This window comes from Limulus polyphemus, unplaced genomic scaffold (genome assembly GCF_000517525.1).
Source record: "Limulus polyphemus unplaced genomic scaffold, Limulus_polyphemus-2.1.2 Scaffold722, whole genome shotgun sequence".
Lineage (NCBI taxonomy): Eukaryota > Metazoa > Arthropoda > Merostomata > Xiphosura > Limulidae > Limulus > Limulus polyphemus.
The window spans coordinates 6,518-30,766 of NW_013666332.1; the positions used below are offsets into that span (position 1 = coordinate 6,518).

General features: G+C 30.1%; 1 protein-coding gene across 1 annotated transcript; it reads right to left on the bottom strand.

Moving 5' to 3' along the window:
* Positions 1 to 182: 182 nt before the first annotated feature.
* LOC106460171 (pyruvate dehydrogenase E1 component subunit beta, mitochondrial-like) lies at positions 183 to 21,295 on the bottom strand. Its single transcript, XM_013919858.2, has 11 exons — positions 21,140 to 21,295; positions 19,916 to 19,975; positions 18,434 to 18,541; positions 14,825 to 14,887; positions 13,101 to 13,136; positions 10,517 to 10,624; positions 7,494 to 7,671; positions 4,849 to 4,959; positions 3,570 to 3,661; positions 1,616 to 1,757; positions 183 to 929 (listed from the first exon to the last, which is right to left on the bottom strand). Exons 1-11 carry the CDS (start codon positions 21,191 to 21,193, stop codon positions 781 to 783), a joined length of 1,101 nt encoding a protein of 366 aa, XP_013775312.1. The 5' UTR covers positions 21,194 to 21,295; the 3' UTR covers positions 183 to 780.
* Positions 21,296 to 24,249: the final 2,954 nt, after the last annotated feature.

Below are 24,249 nucleotides of genomic sequence, written 5' to 3' on the forward strand. Positions count from 1 at the left end.
GGTGGTGATGAGAGAGAGGTTATCTTCAGTAAAAGCACCAATTATAATGAGAAAACAATTAAGAAAGATATACAGTTTTTGTCTCCATATAACCTCAGTGTGAATACATACTGGGAGTTAACAATATGTCAGAGAACTGTGGTAGAAAATGTTCCATGGTAATGTCAAATGCCACACAAGTATATGATTGTGATATTTTTATTTAACCTATAATTCATAGATAATGACTGGTATGACCAAACAAACAGAAGCATATCATTTTACAAATCAAATACCAAGCCAAATAACCAGGTCATTTTTAAAGAAAGTATTAGGCCAACCAAACAAATAGTGGGGTTAAGAGGAATTCAGAAAGGTTAAATTTATATGTACAATTTGGATGCATTAGCAAAGTTTATATCTCTTTTTTTTCTGTTTAAGCTTTAATAGAAACCTTTCTACAATTTACTTAACTTGTTGAGTTTCTAATACCATATAATTTTTTATCTTTCTCATTCTTATCATTCAAATAACTCATGATAAATAATGATTGTTGTAATTAAACAAACACTGAATATTCAGGTTGGTATAAAATATCCAAACTAGTGATTCAAATAATGACTAAAAGCACTCTATTTCTTGGATCAAATGTTACATTTGTTAACAAGTTACAAGTCTTTTTCAAGTCATGTAACAAGTTCCGCCAAGCTTTACTTGCAAGTGTCCTACAACTTGGTATCTGTGTTGATTACTATTTTTGAACTACTTTCTTGAATTAAACAACATGTAGCATAATATCCTTTAACTGACATTAAGAACCTTTTTGACAGCAAAGACTACATCCTCTGTTCTTGGAGTAGCATGTAGTTCAAGGGTGTGTGCATAGGGCATAGGGACATCTACACCTGTTACTCTTACCACTGGAGCATCCAAGTAGTCAAATGCTTGACCTGTAAATAAAAATATAGATCTGGCATGAAATGGCATATTAAGCAAATAACACCAAATATAATACGTTATGTTTTTTAATTAAACAAGATTAAAATAGGCTTTTCTGACCATTTTAATTGGTGTAGGGAGCAACATAATGAAAACTTGGCAGAAATTTATGCTTATTAGAAAAGAATATATTAAATAAAGTATGCTGAACTAATATTATTCCCTGAAATAGAATATAATTAAACTTCCATTCTATAAATATTGTTTGATTGTTGTTAAGCATAAAGCTAAACTAATCTAAACTGTTTTTTTTAAATACAACTATCTTCTGCGTTAAGCCTACAAAACAACAGACTAATTTGAGGTTGCCTTTTTATGTAGATAAGTACAAAAACAAACACATTGAGGTATGATTAATCAAGGTAAAAACAATTAGACAATTTTTAAACTCCACTTCTTCACTTTTTCATCCTATTTTATAGAATATTTCCTCATAACGAGTTTTGCTTCATGTACAGACTATGGTATATGGATGAAGAAGGTTATGCAATAGCAAAGAAGTACAGAAATGAAATAATGTATTACCTTAAATTTACTTTCTTTCTCTCTCCGTACCCTGTGGTACACATGTTAATCTCTCTATGTATATACACTGTGTTTGGTTTGATTCATACAGAAATACAAATTGAATTCTTACTTTCCATAACTTGAGCACATATTTCAGATCCTATACCACATTGCGGCCATCCACCCTCTACAGTTACAAGATGATTTGTCTTCATCACAGAGTTAAAAATTGTCTCAGCATCCATGGGACGAACTGTTCTCAAATTTATAACCTATCATGGAAAGGTACTAACATCTGTTAGGGAAGCAACTGACCAGCATAAACCACTGTTACTTTATTTGTATTACATATAATTTTAACACCAGGTACCCAGTATAAATAAGATGCCTTTAATTCTCTAACCTCTACTAGTAAAGATACATTTCAGTCCATTATTATAGAAGCAGAATAAATAGGTTAAGTAAATGACTTTGTTTTCAGGATTTCTTCAAATCCTACACAATGTGACGAATATTTTACAAAACTAAAAACAGTGTGTTGACAACTTTCATATTTTAGTTAGATTAATACAAGGCTATCCACATTTATTGAGATTAGTTTGGAAACACTAGCCATACACAAATGGTATTTCTACTCTTAATAAAAGATCATATTTAATGATAAGAAACAAGATTAAAGGTATGAAAAAACAATCACTCTTCCTTCCAATAGAATAAAAAAATTAAACATTTTGATGATAGAAACAGTTGCCAATTGAGAGGGAACTTGCTGCAGACAAAAGCAATTTTTAGCCATATTTAACCCACTGACTGCTGATTCGCCATATAGGATATGGTCTGCATTCGGCAGTTGAATGCGAGTATGCCATATATGGTGTACAGCTTGCAAAAATACTGTGCACATTTAGAGCAGCTACAGTCAATGGGTCAATATTCCTATTTTATTAACTTAATACTCATAATAACATTTCTCTTGAGCAATTACAGAAACTTTTTAATTTTCCTTCCTGTACAAAGACATAAGTTTCAGATAATGTTTAGACCAGATTCTTTTTAGCTCTATAAGTCAAGGTTTTTCATGACCCAAAATCAACCTTGGTCAAAGTGTATTGAATGCTGAAACCTCCAAGTCTTGCAAGTAAACACTATATAGGTTGTTTCAATAGCAGTAACATAAAGATAAAAAAAGCTTTGGCCTTGACTTTCATGACATCTCTAAAAGAATGAATTACATAAACAATTTAAATAATCTATGAAGGTGGTACAAGATACACGTGTTATTGTATAAAGTAAAATAAAGGATTGGATTTTTAACTAAGAAAAGGAACTTTTGCTTGGTGAGAATGAAAAACAAATTACATGTACACTGCATTACTAAACGAGTGTTCCTATACATTCCAAATAAAAGGATAGCACAGGGAAATCATTCATAGCAAAAACCTATACAGGAAAGATGACAGAATTCATTCAATATCTCTTATCAGGAGTGAACTCCTTATCACTGACTTTTGCCCCACCATGCATGAAAACATATCAATAAAAGACAAATGAAATTCCACATCCCTTGCATGCTACACGTAGTAGCGAAGTAGATTGAAAATATGTTTTTAAGTGATTCACAAGAACTGCAAACAACCCTTTGTGGTGTACAATATTTCAAAATGAATGAAAATTTTCTAAGTTTGGTAAAAACAATACTAATTCATGCTATGCCAACATAACCTTAACAATTTTAACTTTAAAAGAATAAATTTAAAAAATATCCATGTTTCTAGTAATAATAAAAAAGTTAAGTACTAGTGTATAAGTCATATACAATTATCCAAATAACATGTTAATTGTAAATGAAACTGAACAAATTATAAAACAAAAATAAACTAAAAAATATTTTAGATGTGAAGCATTTCTGTCAGGTATTGTTTTTTACAATAAAAGTTGTACTAAGAATCTTTCTTACATTGTTTCATCACACTAGTGACAAGTTAAAAAAGGGAACAACATAATAATGATATAAATCAAATGAAGGAGACTGCTAGAACTTAAGTTACTTTCTGTACAAATTATACAATTTTCAGACCCCTCACCTCACATTCAATTCCAGAACTAGCTAGTTGTTTAGCTGCTTCCAAACACATTCCTACAGGTCTAGAGTGAGCCACAAGTGTTATGTGTTTTCCTGTCACAAGTAAAATTTGATACAGATTTTCAGTACGATATGCTTAAACAAATTTCCAAAGACATTAGAACAACACAAAAAACCATAAAATCTAAAATCTCTTATACTGTGTTAATTCTCTGAATATGGGCTTGGTCATGATGAACAACATTGTAACCATCATGTAACATGTACTATAACTCAGAAAATATTAAGTGTATCTTCAAAAAACTTGGTGAACTTGTATTAAACATTACAAGTTTATTGTGTACAAAAATATCAGAATTTTTAATAAAGTATTTCTACAAAAGATTTGTCTGTGAATTTCTGAAGCTTTTACTGAGTCAATAAGAGTTCATGGTGATTTTCATAAACTACAGAACCTCCTACATGAATATCAAAAGCTTCTTTCAATAAAGCTTTATACCTTATCAGTTATTTTCTTTATCCTAATACTAACCATAATGAAATAATTCACATATAGTGAAATGAAAAGATAGTAAAAAAAAAAAATTAAATAAAATTAAGCCTGTGACCGATCTCCATATCGGCCACCCATCTAAAGAATTCCCCAATGTTTTAGAACACTGGATCAGCAAGTTTGTTTACCTATGAAAATATGCAACATATTCAGGTTAGCACAAAATGAGGATCTGTTTAAAGGTTTACAGGAAAATAGTCTTGTTCCAAGATTCTATTGTATTTCCACCCATTGCTATGTAATCACTTACTTTGATCTGTATGTGTCTTTTATAATAGTTTATGAACAGCACTGTATCTCAGAAATCTTCGTACTCATATTCCATTTTCTATCCAGCTCTGCTACATGTCATTTCCCATTACTTCTTTAGATCGTGTTTATTATTGCTTCAATCTGCTGCTAAGTTCGTCAGATTTATCTTTTGATTTGCACTTTATTTTGTCTGGGTATAGTGATTGCTCAATAAAACTTTAGCTGTCTAAAATATGTTTAAGCAAATCTGAAATCTATACACAATAAAAAAAATACTGTGATGTGTATGAAATTTTGCATTTGAATATATTCACCATTTATATATTAACCAGTTTCCAAAATTTTAGAGATTTAGCTCATTAAAAATTGAGTGACAAAAAGACAATTTATAAAAAAAAGCCTGCTCAGACAAAGAAAATTTGTCTGATTTTTGGAATGTACTTGAATTTTTAAGATAAATAAAGATCCCACTTACCTTCCCTTTCTATTTTTGCCTTTCCAATAGGTATAAGGAAATCCTTTGATAAAACTTCATCAGAAATTTCAAAACTGGTGCCATACATAATTTCATTTTCAAGAAACACAACTAAAAGAACAAATTGCATTTATTTAAAGATGAAGTAAATGTTATTTTTGAAGAACTTGTACTAAAAATGAACAAGAAAAAAAAGATTAAATCAAAATGCAATGAACTAGTTTAGAAGTGATGAATTCGTTTTCTGCAAGTAACTAAAATCTTTAAAATTTAATTCTAAAACACTGGAATTTAGATTTGTACTTTTATAGTTTTCTTTAGACTGGATTAAAACCTATTGCTCTACTATGCTTGTGGCTTAACAGTACAATGATGTCTAGATTATTTAGTTTTAAATATGCTGGAATATTTTAAATTATCATTAGCTACTGATAAAATAAAGCAAGTTAACTCTACAGATTAGAATTAACAAGTAAGTTATAAATTAATGATGCTAATTCTGTATATCAAAATTACTAGAGATGTATTGTCATAAATCATTACACAAAGAAAACTAAAATGTATAATGATTAGGATGCATTAATTCACGAGATGGATACCTTTATTATTAACTACATTTTCAGCCATAAATTCAAATAAGAGATTGAGGAAATTCAATCTTGTCTAAGCTTTGACTTGTTGGATAAGGTAATGGGTTTAAACTAACAAATTCATATATATATATATATAGTTCTCAACTGCATAAAAATAAATAGAAAACATTTGCATCCCAATAACATACACTACTATCAGTAGTACAATATCTGAAATTAAACAGGTAGTCTTTCTTTATAGCTCATAGTTACCAAACTATGGGTCAATTCACTATTTTCATTTTTCAATTCTTATAAGAAATGTACATATATAATTTTTTAGAATGATGCAGGTTAAGCTTCTAATTAAGAATTGTATGATAAATAATTTCATATAACTAAGAATTTATCATCACAAAAAGCTGTGCCCAGTCATTTTGTATAATTCTAGAAGTAACTGGCCTTTTCTAACAAAGTTTTCTCTACAGGATTAATTTTTTAGCTGAGAAACAGTTGCATTTAATTCCTATAAAAAATAGATGATATTAAAAATTAAACTTTATAAAAGAAGTAATTGCATTTGGGATAAAAGCAATTCTCGAAACATTTTTTTTTGTAAATATGAAAAATAGTATTTTATGACACCTAAAACAAAAATATAAAATATAAATTCTAGACATCTCAACAGTTTCAATTTTGTTTGTGCTATGGAGCAGAAATTCTCAAACTTTAGTAAACTGAGAACCTTTTTTAAATTAAAAGTTTTTCGTGAACCCCCCCCAAACCCATCAGTGTTTTTTTGTTTTGAATAAAAGTTCAGTGTACATGAAAAGCTGCATTTCAAAATTAAATGTTTTAATTCATATAAATTTTATTTCATGAAAAAATATTCTTTATTATATAAATCATATTTGTTTAAATATTTTTATGAAATTTCAGACATGGCTGGTGAACCCCTGGAGTTCTCTTGCAGACCCCAATTTGAGAAATGCTGCTATAGAGCAAGTAGATGATTTACAAATGTCTAGTAGGGTTGAGTATTGACTCTATATTTTGTATTGTAAGATAGCACTGTTGCACTGCAATATGCTGCCTAACTTTAGTCTCTTTAAAACCAAATACTTAACACTTTCAACATACAAAGCAAGATAGTCTGGTGATACAATATTCTTTAATTTTTCAGAAAGTAAGAAGTACGATTCTATCTGGCTTTGACAAAACATTTCTTTGCTTATTGTTTGCCACAATCTCGAAAGAACTAAGTTTTATTGGCTTGGAGTTTCCATTTTTCATATGCAACTACAGGAAAATCCCACAAGGATAAATTAGTGTCATAGACTGATCTCCATTTTATAAAGAAAGCCAGCTCTATAAAGTGTTCTGTCTGCATCATGGAAACTTGATAGCAAAATGGTAAGTTACAACACAATTCTTTATTTGAAGATTATTGTCACAAACTCAATTTTCATTTACATATTTTGATCACCAATTGAAATGCATTGAAATTTATCAATTAATTGATTTATATTTACAGCACTAATACTTAGGTGACTCGTTTGATGTTAAGCACAAAGCTACACAATGGACTATCTGTGCTGTGACCATCATGGGTATCAAAACCCAATTTTTAGTATAATGAGCCCTCAGCCTTAATGCTTAGCCACTGGTGGGCATTTCTTTTATCTAGCAAGGTATAACAACATAAATTGTATTTTGCTTAACATTACTAAAACAAGATTTTCCATGCTAAATAGCTTATACAACTTCTATGAACTCTTCATTTTGTGCACATTAAGTGGGTCCTGTACAAAACACTATAAAGTTAATGATAAAAATTTCAGTCTTATAAATTTTTTTTCCAAAATATTCTATAGAAATTTTATTTTTATTTCCTGTTTGATGCTTAACCGTTTTTACTGTTGTTACTTTAATCTTATAAATAGAAATAAATTCAAGAAAATGATCCATAAAAAGCAACCTTTATGAAATAATTCAAATTGAAAAAAAAAAGGTGAAAAGATGTAATAATGACAAAAGTTACAAAAACTATAAATTTGAAATTTACCACCACACCTGGGTCAGGGTCTCGGACAGCTGATTTTAAGAGACCTTTAGCATCTTCTGCAGAGTAAGGTGAAATAACTTTAAGACCAGGACAATTGCTATACCATGAAGCAAAACACTGAGAATGCTGTGCTGCAACTCCTGCTGCTGCTCCATTGGGTCCACGAAATACAATGGGCACATTTACCTATAAACAAATATATTAAATCAAGATGTTTAAATTTATCTGATTGACACATTGGTGCATACAGAGTCAAGTTTAATTTGTCCACAACTATTTATTTTGCTAGAAAAAGAAAACATTGCATGGCATTTAAAATAAAGTAAAACAGCTGAAAGTTAATCAGATTAAATCAGATCTGTGTTAACTCAATGGACACAGGCTCATGTATTTTACATGACCTTGTAACCACCATGATACCATGAAAATATACATATTACAACTAGGAAATTTGGAAAGCTTTTACTAAACATTACAAGTGTTTTATACACAAAAATCTGATTTTTTCAATTAAGTATTTTTACTAAATATATATGGAGCCAGAGCATTGACTGCTCCAAGTGCAAAGTGATTTTCATGTTAAGATTAAGAATACTTTTCTTCGTATGAAAATTTTCAAACATAATTTTTCATAACCTCTAAAACCTCTTAAATAAATATGAAAATTTTTTTTCAATAAAATTTAGTATTTTATCTACCCTAACTCTATATGGACTCAGTTAATTTGACTGGCCTTGTAACCCTAATAAAACAAATTTTTTATAACTCTCCTTTTCTTTTTAGAATGACTGCACATTACAACAGAAAATTGCAACTGTTTATACTTAATCTTATTGTTTTATTACCCTTTGAACCGTCTATAACTAATAATCTCACCACACAAGTTGTAAATCACTCAGCAAGTGTTATGTGTGGCTCATTTTACCACACAGAATGAAGAAACTTATGAATGGCTCATAAAGCATATCTCAAGATGAATTTTTTATTATTGTTTTTTTTAATTAACTTATCAAATCTAACCTAATAAGTTTCTATTTTTTACATTTTAGTTACTCTTATAGCAATACATAAAGAATATACATGAAAAACAAGAAGTTGCTGTCAGTTGCCAATGAAATTTAAGCCTACTTTTTTATAATGATGGTATTAGGTCGTCAAGAAATTAATATCACTTTTTTTAGTTGAAAAAACCCAAACAACTTGTATATAAAAAAAAACATTTATTAAATAAAATAGTCTATAGATCTATAACTATAGATCTCTGCATTGACAGTTCACTATGGATTGAGGAGTTCAAAATGAATTACTCCTTTGATGTCCCACCAAATGCAAAGCCTCACTTTCTGTGGATGGAGTCCAAGTTTTGGGGTAGGAAGTGGTTTTTGTCTAGGACTGAGCCATTGTTTTTGGTGCTTAATATTCACATTTTTCATCACCGGTGACAATTCTGTCCAAAAATGGTTCACATGCATTACATGCCAGAAGAGACGAAGCAACGTTCACATGTTAGAAACGATGATCATCGGAGAGTTCATGAGGCACCCAAACACCTTCTTTATGGAGTTTCCCCATTTCAGGGCCATTTCATGAGTGTGTTGCCTTGGGTTAGACTCAACAAGCGTCTTCAGAGCATCAATATCAATTCCAACATGTCGGCCCCCTGCAATCACAGTTTTTAAGGCTAAAGTCACCTGAACGAAATTTGCTAAACCATCGTTGACATTTATGACCATTCAAAATATTTCCATACACTTCTTTGATATTCTTTCTGGCTACAGAGGCATTGTTTCCCTTCTTGTATTCAAACAGCATTACATGCCAAATGTGTGTCTCATCGTGTGCCATCAGTATAAGGAATTAGAGTATATTAAATTTTAAACATTATATAGGCTACACCAACGTGACATTTAGGTGGTTCATTTAACTATTATACGTGATGTATGTTTTTGGGGGGTGGTTAATGAAAGTGTTCAAAAACACTACATTAATTTCTTGACGACCTAATACTAGTACACAAAATAATTCTTATTTAATTAAATGATGCTCCTAAGAACACAAACAAATAACATGCACAAAGAAAACAATGTCCTATAACTATTACAATTTAATTGGCTTTCTAACTAAAACAAGAGGGGTTTAAATTAATTCCCTTAGCTGCTTGACTCGTGATAAACTTTCAAAACAAAAATGAAATTTGACAATACTCTGTACTGAAAATAACAGAGCATTATATGTCATTCAATAGTTTAAAACTTTGCCTTTCTATTGGTTATAAATGATAGTGTTTTTATTTTTACTGAAATGCAAATGGATCAAGCACAAAGTGAGTACCGCAAATCCTTGTTCTTTTGTGATTTTTTTTTAGATGTGAAAAGGTAAACAGCTGAAACTGTTAAGGTATGTACTATGGAATTTTTTAATCAATACTGCAAGAGGAAAATATTATATTATTAATTTCATTTCATACTTCTAAACTTTTATTTTACTGTAAATTGTTGATGCTTCTACAGTTAGTGTAAGGATAGATAAAATAAGAGATGAAAATGTATATTTTTACCAAAAAACTTTGATATTCATTTAGGAAGTTCTACAGTTTGTGCAAAAGAAGTACAAAAACTATAAGATGAAAATGAGTATTTTTATTCTTAGCATGAATATCACAACTTTCACTCAAGGCTAACTCATTAAAGGTTTCATAAGTTCACAGACAAATCTTTAGTAAATATAATTTCTGTGGACACCAGACTTGTAATGTTTACTAAATGCTTGCCAAATATTGTAAAGATACACATAGTAAGTTAATAGTTATAGTATGTATAGTTTCATGGTTGTCAAATTGCCCAACTTCATTCTTATAGAGTTAATAGAAAAGGCAAAAGTGAGTCATTATTAGTATTGTCGCCTAACGTCTCTTTAAAAGTATAATGTTATTAAAATTTAACTAAAAGCTAATAATCACTAATTCACAAAATATAAGTTAGTAGGATCAACAGTAGAATAATCAAAAATACCTACTGTATATTTTACCTACCATTCCAGCAGACATATAAAATGTTTTTCCAGCAGAGTTGATAACTTGATCAATGGCTTGCATGGAGAAATTAAAGGTCATGAATTCACAGATGGGTCTTAATCCTGCCTAAATATTAAATACAGAGATAAAAATGTAATGAGTACTTTTGAGTTTCCTACAATTTTTTAAATTAATAACAAAAATTATTTAACATTAACCCTGGCTTCCTTACAAACTTCTATCATACAAATATTTTAAGAACCTTCCCTGGTAGCAACTATTTTTGGTAAAAACAAGATCAACAAGAACGACAAAAAATTGTTGCTATAAGTGCATTAATCAAGACAACACCATGAAAAGTGCCTTTATCCGTTCTGAAGAGACTTTCCACTTAAGGATACATTTGAGTGGGGTACAAGGCAAGCATATTCATCAAGATAAAAATGAAAACTTACATTAGGTTTTTTATATTGATCAAACATTTTTGATGAAATCATATCAAATTACAGGCAGCTTTCCACGTTAAATCCCAGGAAAAATATTTGATGTGTTCTGACCACATGGTATTAATCTTTCCCAGAAAGTCAAAATCCCATAAAAAAGTATTAATTGATTAATGTTAGCAAAATAAGATTAAATACTCCTAACAGTTCTGTTTTGCAATATTCTTTTCCCTTCAAATAAAATAAAATGATATCTTTTAAGTTTTTTTGTACCAAGAAATATCTGAAATATATCAAACTTCTGTAAATTTAAAGTATTTAAATTTACCATCCCCTTCAATACTAAGACATGCAATAAATAATCCAAAATAAAACTACACATGATTTGACAGAGTGCGTGCTAGCTATGGTTCTGAATCACTTTTTGATTTAAACAAATGTTTTATTAATTAAACTAATACACTGTAAAAGCTACTAAACAGGGAATTATCAATATTTTCATCAGCCCACAGGAAATATTCAAGTACAAATTCGAACTTGAAACTAAAAACTAGATTTGTAATATTACCTACCTACTTTTTCCAAGCCTTTCCTCAAGAAATGTACAAATACATACCAAAATCATGAATGAGATGGGTGTTTGAAATAAATCTCAAGAGAGACAGTTTATACATTATAAATTAAATTAGTGGGAAAATGTTTTACACTTTGTTTTCTTATGATGGAATGTTTTTTTTTGCTGTCTTACTTGCTGTTTATTATAAACTGTCATGGCTTTCAAGGACTGATACTAACACATCAGAAAATAATGAATGAAGATCAACACGTTCAATTCTTCACATCTGTTTTTAAAATATGTTTAAAAGGAAGTTCACATACAGAAGATCATCTTGAAACTGGTTAGTACCATAAATTTAACTCTCAGTAATCTGAGGCTGCAGATGTTTAAATGAATTTAAAAAAATACAGGAGGATGATAAAAGTATAAACTTCAGGCAAAAAAAAAGTAAAGACTTCAAGATTTGTTGCACCTTGAAAATATGCTATCTCACACAGATGTATTTATCAAAAAAATAAATAAAGAAGCATATCTTAAATCATCAAGACATAAAGTCATTAGTAATATCTATAAAAACCTCTAAAAGACCCAAAGAATCATTGCTAGGGTCACAAGTTAAACAAACAAGAACTTCATAAGAACTAATTGTTATAAAAAGTAAAAATCCATGTTATATTAATTGGGTCAATACCATTATAAACTTGGACTTTTATTTCCTAAAGGGAACTTCCTGTAGAAAAACAACTAAATTTTAAATCCAATTAAAATTTAAACTGGAATGAAAAAAAAAGGTTTAACAAAATGTAAACCAAATTTAAAAAACCAACACTCAAAAAGTTATTTGAACAGTTCAAGAAAAATAACTGATTAAAAACAAGCAAGTCTAAACTACATTTTGAACATAATATGCAAGACTTTGTTCTAATAAACTCTACTTTGTACCTAACTGAGAACTGAGGCACACAGACATTGTGGAGGGCTTAATATGCAGGTATAATTTTTGTTAGACCAAGTATCTTCAAGTTGACTATACACTGTACATTCAAAACTTTGATGGATTTTAAAGTAATTGAAAATTCTGATAAAGACCAGTCTTTTTGTAAAGAAAAAAGTGACTGGTATATTTCCAAATTAAACTAGTTATTGATGATAACACGCAAGATAACTTAAGTTTTGTATTCAAAAAACCACCAAGGGTTGCAACATTATTAGTTTTTAAAGGGCTTAAAATAAAATCATTAATAATGAAACATCTCTGAGGATAGGGCACATAGTTAACTTTTTTTAATCTATGAAATACAAATATCCTATATATGAAACACTGAATGATTAACACTCATCAGGATGAGAATCACAAATTAATACCAGAAGGTAAAATCAAAGAGAATTTGATTAAAAATATTAACAAACTAAAAATGAGATTTATATAAATTTCTATTACTACATATTATTTGTTGAATCATATGGATACATGTTCAGATTTGACTAGATAAATGCTTACAACTTACTATTAACTATGTACTTTCAGCAATACTTTTTATACTTTATTTTTCTTTTTTACCAGTTATAACTTACTATATTTGTACAAATATTCACTCACCATGGCTGCTCCTACAGCTATTCCAGCAAAACCCATCTAAAGAACGAAAAATCAGGTATAAGAATTGAAACAACTATTATGATTAATATGCAATAATATTTTAATAGCATATAAGTTTTAAGTTCTTAATTCTACACGGCAATATTTAAAACAATTCTGAATTCCCCTAATGTGACACGACACATTTTCTCTAGGTATCTTCTCTATTTTATCCACCACCCCTCCAAAATGTACAAAATTAAACATAAATTAGTCACTATAAAATAGTCATTGCTCAGACAAACCATAATTTTTATAGCCTTCAATTTTGTTTGGTTAGAGAGCTATCAAATAGAAAATCAGACCCCCTCCTACCACACCCACCTGTCACATCCTCTCTTTCAGGATCTGTTAATAGTTCATTCTTACGTTTAATTATATTTTACCTATAACCAATAGAAAGTCAAGGTTTTCATTTATAAAATTACTTATTGTATAATGTGTTCTGAACAAATAAGCATCAATTTTACTCAGAGTACAAGTTAACGACGAGCTTGGATGAAGTTGTAACGGCTTTTGTTGCATAGTTATAAACCCAGAAAAATTTTGAGAGTTAAAGGATATTGGCTACTTTTTGTATATTATTAGTCTGTATTCTTTGGTGCATTATTTAATTTAATAGAAATTATTTAGTACATTACTACCATTAGTATGAAAAAAGTAGGGTTAAGTGCCATCAGCAATTGACAGCAAGAAAAAAAAGAAGATTGGGTAAGTACTTTATTTTTCATGTTTATTCTATTTATTATTATAAAAGTAATTAAAATGTAAAAATAGGGATCTTTTTAGGTTAGTTAAGATTAAATTAGGTAAAACATATAATAAAAATATTTCACGAAGCACACATGAGATCAGTTAGTAGCAGCTCATGGGTAATGTAATTCGATAGCGTAACATGAGCTGCACATTCCCTTGGTGATTTATAACTTATAATGACACAGATAGTAGTTAGACATGGTTCAAAGGGCAATAAAACAGTAAAATTTTATTATAAATACATGTATACTGTTACAAGCTTAAAGCTACTTAGGATAAACGATTGCAGTTTCATGTTACAATTTGAATTCATTTTAGAAATAAAAAAGGGTAATTTAGATATATTTTGATATTTTTGGTGGTTCTGGGGTCAGTCAGACTGACCAATCCCATATAGAGATAGGGTAGAGAAAATAACACATAAAATATAGTTTTACTGAAACAAAAACGTTTGAAATGTATTTATGAGTTTAGGGATTACACAAAGGAAATTTGAGATTTGTGAGATAAGGAAACGTATTTTTAATTTTAATATGAAAATCACTTTGCACATGGGTTATTCAAAACAAATACTCAATATATTCCTGAACAAATCTTTCTTTTAGTTTATTAAAAATACTTTACTAAAAAAATATGATTTTTTGTATGTGAAAGACTGGCAAATTTTGTGAAGATATACACAATATATTGAAAGTTAGAAGTATTAAATCTATAAAGACTTTAAACCAGTACAAAGAGGTCACGTGCTTGGTCAAATTGACCATGCCTGTGTTGAGTGTGTTAATAATGATTTGTACAGTACGTCAGGCCTTAAGAACCATGGAATAAACATTACAAATAATTAGCTAATAAAGGTTTTTACACATATGAATAATAAAAAACATAAACAAAAATATTACACTTTACATCTAGTTTCAAGTAGTACTTACCTCAGTGATAGGTGTATCAATCACACGTTTATCACCATATTTCTTCCATAGTCCACGACTGACCTTAATAAAAAAAAAATAAGATTTTTTAAAAATATCTCATGAAAGTTAAAAATTTGGTAATTTCTTCTTTGTAACAAGAAAATTACTAAGAATTATTAAATATCTTAAATCGCACAAGTAACATTTTATGCTCTAAGTCACTAGTTTTACTCCTTTCTCTGCTATAACACTAGAATCATGTAATGCACAAAAAATATCAGTGAGAAAAAAAAGAATGAAATAATATATCTGAGGAAAAAAACTTTAAATTTATTCATTCTAACTACAGCTACAAAAAGCTTCAGTTAAGACTAACTTTGCTATCTAGTACACTCCATAACTGAATGTCATGATTAAATGGGGTTAATTTAAAAGTAATTATAGCATCTAATTGTGGAATAATTATTGATAGTGTGAAATATTACATACATGCCTACTACATAAACTTGGTGACAAAAGAAATAATTGAAAAATTAATGTCCTTTAGAGATAATGTAAAAAACTTCAATGTATAACCCTATGACTATATACATACCTTTCAACTCTTTGTAGAAATCCACTAGAATAGTCGTATTTTTCTTATATGCAAAATTTTACATCTTTAGCTTTTCACTTATAGTTCATTTTAAATTTCCTTTCAAATTCTTCATCTATTATATTTTATGCCCATACGTTAACTGATGCCTGCTGGGCTTTACGAATGTATTTACAACAGACTCCCTGCAGAGACTCGTAGCTGAAACAAGATGTCGCTTACACACACCATCTTGTTTATAACCTTTCAAAATCTAGGCAACAAGTTAAATCATTCAAATATGATTTTAAAAACACACATAATACATATTTAACTAAAATATAAAAGTAAGACTTAATACAATTTAACTGTCTCTAACTATAGCATATTTAGGTAAGAAACCACCGTACATGCTATATTTTCTCTTTGCTGAAATATTGTTTATGTAATAAATCAAACAGAGTGGCTCCTCTCCCACCTCTTTCCATTTTTGGAAGCACTCCCTTATATACACTTCCTTTAATATATGACACTAATAACCAATCGAAAGGTCAGAATGTCTCCCTAGTGGCTTTCTCAGCCATTTTAACATGTTTTGATGCCATTTCTTTCTTTCAAAACAAGATTTCAAGGAGGTAGGTAGCTATGAAAATTCTCTACTTTGGCTCTTCGTATCTTCAATACAATGGTAGTTGAGTAGAGATACGTCTAGACAATAAGATGCTTACATAGCTTTTTGACTCGCACATTTCAAAGTTCTTTGAATGAATACGATTAAAACGATAAATTTTTTAAACCCTTGACATGTGCCACGCCGATATTCAACAGATTTGTTTGAGCTTTATAGTCTACATGAAGGTGGTACATACACATGTATATAGTAAGTAGAAAGAGATTATTTTAAACTATAATCTAACAATAGTTATTTTGAAATTGGTGCTCAGTTGTTGTCACAGAGTACATGGAACTGACTGTATTGTTGGCTGCTTTATCAACTATAGCACTTATGGTTATGTCTTACCTAACTATGTTATAGTTAGAGATACAGTTCAAATTATATTTAGTTCTTACTATTATATTTTAGTTAATTATGTTTTAAAAAGCATAATTAAAAGGTTTTAATACTTTTTAAATATAGATCATACTTTGAGCACCTTCTCAAGACTTATGATATTACATGCTGAATGAAAATTTTGCCAAAGGGTTGCACATGTCTCCCACAGACACTGTAATATACCTCGAGGGCACTGTTGACTTGTGTCAAGATGAATTATAAGTGGTAAAAGACAAGAAAGGAAAATAAAACATTAAAACTTAGCAATACGTGAAAAGTAAAAGACCTGAAATTACAAATTTAACAAAAGGATATCTTTAAAGATATTCTACAAAAAATTAAAAGGTATGTATTTTTTTTTCTATTTCCTATTTTAATTATTTCATTGCATTGTATGTTGATGATAATATCTACAGTTAGTGACATTGTAGAGAAAATTAAAAATAAAATATAAATGTTGACCTTAAAAACTTTTGATATCCTTTAGGAGGTTCTAGAGATTATGCAAATGAAATATGAAAACTATAAAATGAAGAAAGGTGTTTTTATACTTAAAATTAAAATCACCTTGCACTAGATTTGTTAATAGTTTGAAGACAAGTAACTACAATAGAAAAAACAACATATTTTTAATAAAAACACTTAATTATAATAATGTCATTCTTTGTGTACAAGATATTTATGATCTTTAACAAAATCTTACCAGTTTTTGGGACGATATGCCAAGTAACCTCAGAGTTATTGCATAAATTATTGTACATGTGAAATTCGTGACTCAATTTACACAAATTGCACGAGCCTGATGCAAAATGGTTAAGTCAGCATTAGTTCTTTTACTTAGCCTCAAAAGGGTAATCTTGCAGTGTAAACTTGCTGTAGGTAGCCGTATGAGTATTGCATGTAGCATCAAATGCAAGTACATAAACAACATGCATTTTTTTAATTCACAATATAAAAACATAATTACTGTTCTTTGTAATGTATTTTTAAGCTACACATGAATATCTTATTTCATTTATATGGATTACTTGTGAAATAAAAGGGTTTTCAAACAAATATAAACTACCCTTAAATACAACCCTAGTTATACACTTATCTGCAAAGTATTTTGAGTAGATCTGTTGTCTCATGTAGGCATAATAACAGTTAAATGTAACATTATTCTTGGAATTTCTGTTCAGACATTGTGAACTTAGGCCTACAATTTGTGTCAAAGTTAACATAGTTAGTAGCAAAAGTTACAGAAGAAATAAATTAATTCATTATCCTAAGGTGGACTGGACTTGGCATTATTTTTACCAAATAATACAAAAGAACCTGCTCACCAATACAACACATAATAATCTATCCTATTCAATGGAACTTTTCCTGTAACTATTTTAAAAGCAGAAATACATTAGTTGTTCTGATCACATGCTGCGACATCATAAAAGAGAAAGAATAACATTGAAAATCAAAGAAAGGGAAAGAAAACTGTGTGAGAAACAAAGAATTCTCAAGCAGTGATAGTTCCTCAGAAAACTTTTATAAATGCATTGTTTACAGGCAAAATCTTCTCAGCACTGTCCAGAAATGTAAGTTTGAACTTATTACACTACAAAATATCAGTTCCGAAATATTTTAACTAAATAAAATTGTTGGATTAGATTAAAAAAAAATTAATTTAAATTTTGAAATATGATATGCAGATGTATACTGCTCTGGATAGGGGTGATGGTTAATCTGTATAAGATTATACATTATGTTGTAGAGTTAATGGTTTAAGCATATGTTGTATTTTTTTCTATTAAATGATCCTTGTAATTTTTGTCATTTCAAGCAAGATATAAAAATTGTTATGGTGCATCACTGCATATATATTTGAGTTGATAATCGCATTTAAAAAAATTAACATCATCTCCTCACGTCTTCAATAATCCTCTATATGGCTCCTGCGAAGTAGTAAACTTATACATGCAACCCTCCAAGAATTATGTACTTAAACACTAAAATACAGTACCTTATATGCTCCATCAAACATAGCAACTTCCTCCCCCATTACAAGTACTCGTTCATCTCGATCAAGCTCTTCATCCATGGCTGCATTCAAAGCATCTCTTACAGTCAACTGTGAAGTGAGAGAAATGAATATGTGTTCACATACACAGAAACACCTAACAGACATTATAGTTAATATATGAAAACTTTTATTACTTAACCCACACAATATATCTATGTATTGTGACTCAAAAACGTTAAAAAACACACATAAAAAAACAGAGTAGACATAAAAATGAAAAGTATAATGCACTATAAATTACACTGCACGTGTAGGTAAAAGTAACTTGTTCCTAGTGAGTACTTCAGGGGTCAGTGCTTGGGCCTTTGAGTCTTCTTATTAACATAATAATGCTGATTGAGAATAATTAATAAATTAGTAAAGTTTTCTGATGGCATTAAAACTTTTGGGTATTTGTAACTGTATTTAGGATGTTAAAGTATGGGTTATCATAAACAAGATCACATGTTCAATATATTGGAACCCACTCAACAGCATGGATGGACGAAAAAAAAAAAAGGATTTGGCATAGTGACGAACAAGTCACTCAAAACCTATGAAATAGTGCTCTGATGCTAGTAATAGCGTTAATTGAAATTTGGGATGTATTTATAGACATGCTGACTACAAATCAAAGGAAATAATTACCTATAATTGGGTCTCTCACAGAATACTATGGGCAGTTTTAGTCTCCTTATTTAAATAAGAATATTAACTTATTGGAAATGGTTCAGAAGAAGGCCACTAGGATGATTCCTGAGATGGTAGTGTATCTTACAGGGATAGGTTAAGATAATTTACTTTCTGCTAAAGCTTAAAGATTAGCTAGGAAACTCACAGAATAAAGTCTTCTGGTTTGTTTGTGCTGTATTCTGAAGGTCATAAGATGAGAAGATACTAGTTTAAGACTTGAAAAAAAAGATAGGCTAGGCTCCAGTTAAGATAGTTTTATTTTTCTAATATGGTGACTGACTTATGGAATGACTGAAAGGCAACTCACTACTCTACAAGAGTTTATGAGCGATATTGATGAATTCCTTAAAAAATAGCAAGTGGGTTTAAATTTTTACAGCTTTGAAGGCCTAAATGGTCCTTTGTCTATATGTTAAGCTGTTTCATAATCTTTGATGGAACAATGCTCAGTTTTAATTACCATAGTCCAACTCCCTATAGTATAGCTCTGTGATGCTCTTCCTTCTGTTTGTTTTTTTTGTCAGGTCTGGTTACCATATATAGATTAAAATTAATAAAATATCAATATGGCATCAGAGCCTCAATTAAAAGTTACTGAAATTTCAGAATACTTATGTAATTATAATCCTAGCCCTAAAAATACCTATAACTTATCTCTATAAGACATTAAATCTGTATATGCTCTAAAAACTACTAATTTACATAATTTTTATCATAAATATAGCAGCATAAAGTATTCATATTTCTTACTTGAGCAGCGACATGTCTGGATGTTGAAAACTTTGCCAACTGACGACACTTGTTCACATCCTGAAATATGTAATGAATATACTGATAATTATTTTAGAGATTATACCATAATATGTTTTTTTAGGTCAAACTATACAACTACAATCAAGTAGAAAATACCTTAACTCAGGCCCAATTCGTGTTATATCAGCATGTTATATAAAAATAATAATAAACATACACCATCAAAAGCAAAAAAACACAATCTACATATATATTCATGCTTATAAATATCATATAATGTGAATTTTTAATAAAATTTAGCAAGAAGTTTATATCCATTTCCATAATCTCAATGTAATTGCTGGTTTAACCTTTAGTTGTTTAAATTAAATTAACTATCAACACCCCCAATACTGCTGCAACAGTAAAGAGGTCACAGCCCCTGTACTACTTCACCACTATAAAATTAATTGTGGATTCAATCTATATACATACTGGAATGCACAAAAATTTCAATGATTATGTAACACAGTAATAAGCAGCATAAAAAACACATTATGGATATAGGCAAGAAATTTCTTCAAAACATCATTGATAACACTGAATTTTAGGTTAGTAATACTTCTATTCTAAGTTTTCTGAAAAGGTCCAAGAAAAGAAATAAGGATTGTTCATGTTCAAACAGAATGACAAAGATGTTTTTGATAAAGCTTTTACATTGTAGCCATGTGTTTAAATGTGGGGGAAAAATGTAACAAGCTAGATGTAGTTCTTGACTTTTAATTATATATTTGAAGGTTATTGCAGTAACATAATAAAACTGGTGAGGCCTCTTTTAAGGTACTGTATGCAGTTCCTTTAACTTTAGTATTACAGTACAGGAAAAATGTCAACATGTTAAGAAAAAATATCTGAATACTGGTGTAAATAATGGTTTAAAACTTGTACCATATTCTTTGGAATACAGTACTGCGTTAGAGAATTACGAATGACTTAAAATAATGCTGAAACAGACATTTAAACTGTTAATACGTTAGGATTGCTTAAAATTAATCTACTCTGTACAGTTTGTACTATTATTACTAAAAATTAGTAAAAGGAACTATATTACATTGAAAAGGTTAAGCCTAACACTGAGTAAGAGTTACACTTGTAGTTTGTACTTTGCAAATCCACATTCCAAGAGAAAATTGAATAGATATATATATCTGAATATGCTATGTCAAACTTGAATTATCTTACTCTGAAAACTCCACCACGAATAGTAGCTGCAGCAATCTTTCTCACTGCATCCATTGCACAGTCTGCAGATTTATTCGTTCTTATTCCTACTTTCTTCACCTCACTCCATTTGACCCTAAAACTTTTAGAAAGTCTGTCTATCAGTGGTATTTTGTTTCTCAATGTCACCGGTAGTTACCAATGTGGTTGTGATATGTTTTTATGAGTAGAAACTGTAGAAAAGTAAATTAATTACTATGATGGCTTAGCTGATATTATGCTTTACTCTTAAGAACATACTTATTAAGTTATTTATATTTAATATATTTTATTGACTAAGTTATTTTCTTATTACATTATCCACAACAACATGTCAAAAAATTTAAGTAATCAAAACATTAATTTAGTGATTAGCTAAAACAATGGATTAACAGTAATGTCGCATTCATTTTTAATCGAGAAGGTAATGTTTTCACTCAACCTTTTGGTCAGTTTTTCCTAGCAGTTTAAATGTATTTGCGCAAAATATTATATTTATGCACACTTGGATACATATCACTGCAAATAACTTTATAAACAAATCCTACAAATGAAATGTTTAAAAAAACATATTCCTTAGAGTTTTCAGCGTATCATCACTATGGTCATATGCAACAAACGAAAAAATAACATAGTTTTAACAAATTTATTTTTGCATATTTATTATTTTATTGACTCTGCTGCTGCCATAGTTGAAACAACTGATAATTTCATTCCTCCACATCGGCTTTAGAATATAACTACAGTAGGGTGTATTCAGGTAATTATACAAAATGTTCGTGGAGGTGTCCTGCATATAATTATGATATTTTTGTTAGAAGGAGGTCGAAAGGTCGTAAACATGTGTTAGTCGTTTAGCTTAGGTAAACATTACATACGAAAACGGCTCTCTCAAAGGAGCTTGTTTCATGATATTCCAAAACATGCAGGACCAACAGAAAAAAGGTAGCATCACAAAGGGAACCAATAACCTGAACGCTTAAGGAAAGTGGGCTTTCCTTTTTCAGGGGTAAATGGCAGAGGCGTCGCTAGGTGCTTGAAAGATTTAAAGCTCGGGCCCGTAGGCGCGGGAATTTTCGACGTTTCAGTATGATATCGATCATGGTTTTCTATGCTAATTTTTCAAGACACCAACTAGGGATTTGGGCCCTGTATGCCAGTGCCTAGTAAAGCTTCTGATACATGGCATAGACATGGCCAGGTGGTTAGGGCGCTCGACTCGTAAATCTGAGGGTCGCGGGTTCGAATCCCCGTCACACCAAACATGCTCGCCCTTAAAGCCGTGGGGGCGTTACAATGTAACGGACAACCCCACTATTCGTTGGTAAAAGAGTAGCCCAAGAGTTGGCGGTGAGTGGTGATGACTAGCTGCCTTCCCTCTAGTCTTACACTGTTAAGTTAGGGACGGCTAGCACAGATAGCCCTCGTGTAGCTTTGCGCGAAATTCAAAACAAACATGGCATAGAAGCTTGTATCAGTTTAACCCTGTAGCTGTGTCCATTTTCTGGAGCGAGGCAAGCTTATCTCAAAGAGTGGCACAGTTACTTTAATATTCTCAAGTTAAACTGGTTTTCGCAAAGACTAGTTGATAAAACCGTTTTCCAATGGGAGAATCGTCAGAACCAATCACGAATTAATATTGAATTTAACTAAATTGACTGAGTTTAAGCAAATAAATAAATAAATTAGACAAAAACACAGTGTGTATACTTGCGTTGGACAACAGATAGTCGTCTTTTATGTTTAAATTCAACATATTTTACTTTATAAGCTTTTTCGCATTTACTCACAACTATTAGAGATACCAACGTCACTGATCATTCTCATTGCAAAATAAGTGAGGCCTAAACCTAGAAATACCACCTGTTAAACCATTGAACACTACTATCAATATTCTTGCACAACATGTAGTATTACAGCAATTCCCTCCCCTAGAGTTAGAAGAGAAGCAAAGGCAATTATAACAAGATTAACATGACTTTTTCGACTAGTTGTTATGTGAAACCTGCACATATACAGAATGAATGGTAAATTTTGAATAAATACCATTATAGTACAAGATAGAAATGAACGGTATATTTATATTCTATACATATTAATGATATGCATTCTTCATAATGGTAAAATGTACTAATATTTTGTCCAAGAATCTTCTCATCGATCTAATATTTATCAAATTAAATATTAATTGGTGACCTTTTTATTCTTGGGTACGGTAAAACACTAGATTATTAATGAGAGTTGGAATTCACTGAAATGGTACTAAGTGGTGAATAGAATGATAAATTAGGTATCACATTTCTTAATTAGCATTTTAAGCTGTTTGGCTGATTGAATAACACAAAAGTATAAATTAGTAGCATCAATGATGTAAAATATTGAAAATACCGTATTAGTGCATGATTCCTGGGTGAGTAAGAGACATTCCCAAACACCATACATACGCTATTGTGATGATTTTTTTAATATCTTAATCATTTCACTACGAATACCTTTTAAGTATTTATTCTTTCCTAATCATATACAAGTGTTATTAGCTGTAGATATTATGCCAGCCTAGAAATTTGATAAAGTTATTTTATATACATATTTGAAAGGACTATCAACAGGAAGAATATAATATAGAGATTAACTGTCAAAGTAACTCACAATGATGATAGGGATTTTTCGGTTTTTCGTGTATTTAACTTTCTAATAGTGTATTTATCAGGCAATCTATTTCATTTCTTATACAGGATTCATATAAGTATCTTTGGTTTATTAATTTTCCCCTTGCAATAAAATAAACGTGTTCTGTTTTTTATACAAGGGAGGGTGTTATATCCTATTATTCGTTAGTAAAAGAGTAGCTAAGGAGTATGAGGTGATTGTTGTTTACCAACTGCCTTCCTTTAATTTTCAATGTTAAATTAGGGACGGCTACCTATAGAGGAGATAAGCGCCACCAGGTAACTTTGACCGAAAATCACCGATGATGCATTAGCATCTACTGTGCCCCAATGAAATGTGTGTCGTAAACGGCCTTGGGACTCAATTAAATAAATATATGTTACGTCACCGTTCGCTAATTGATTTTCCGTAAATTCGTTCTG

Bases quoted from the DNA above. Each gene is read 5' to 3' on its own strand.
- LOC106460171 (XM_013919858.2), bottom strand. From the start codon at position 21,193: ATGGATGCAGTGAGAAAGATTGCTGCAGCTACTATTCGTGGTGGAGTT. The intron at 7,672-10,516 runs GTAGGTAAAATA...ATTTGTTTATAG, and splicing joins TTTATATGTCTGCTGGAATG to GTAAATGTGCCCATTGTATT. The intron at 930-1,615 runs GTAAGAATTCAA...TTTTATTTACAG, and splicing joins ATGTGCTCAAGTTATGGAAA to GTCAAGCATTTGACTACTTG.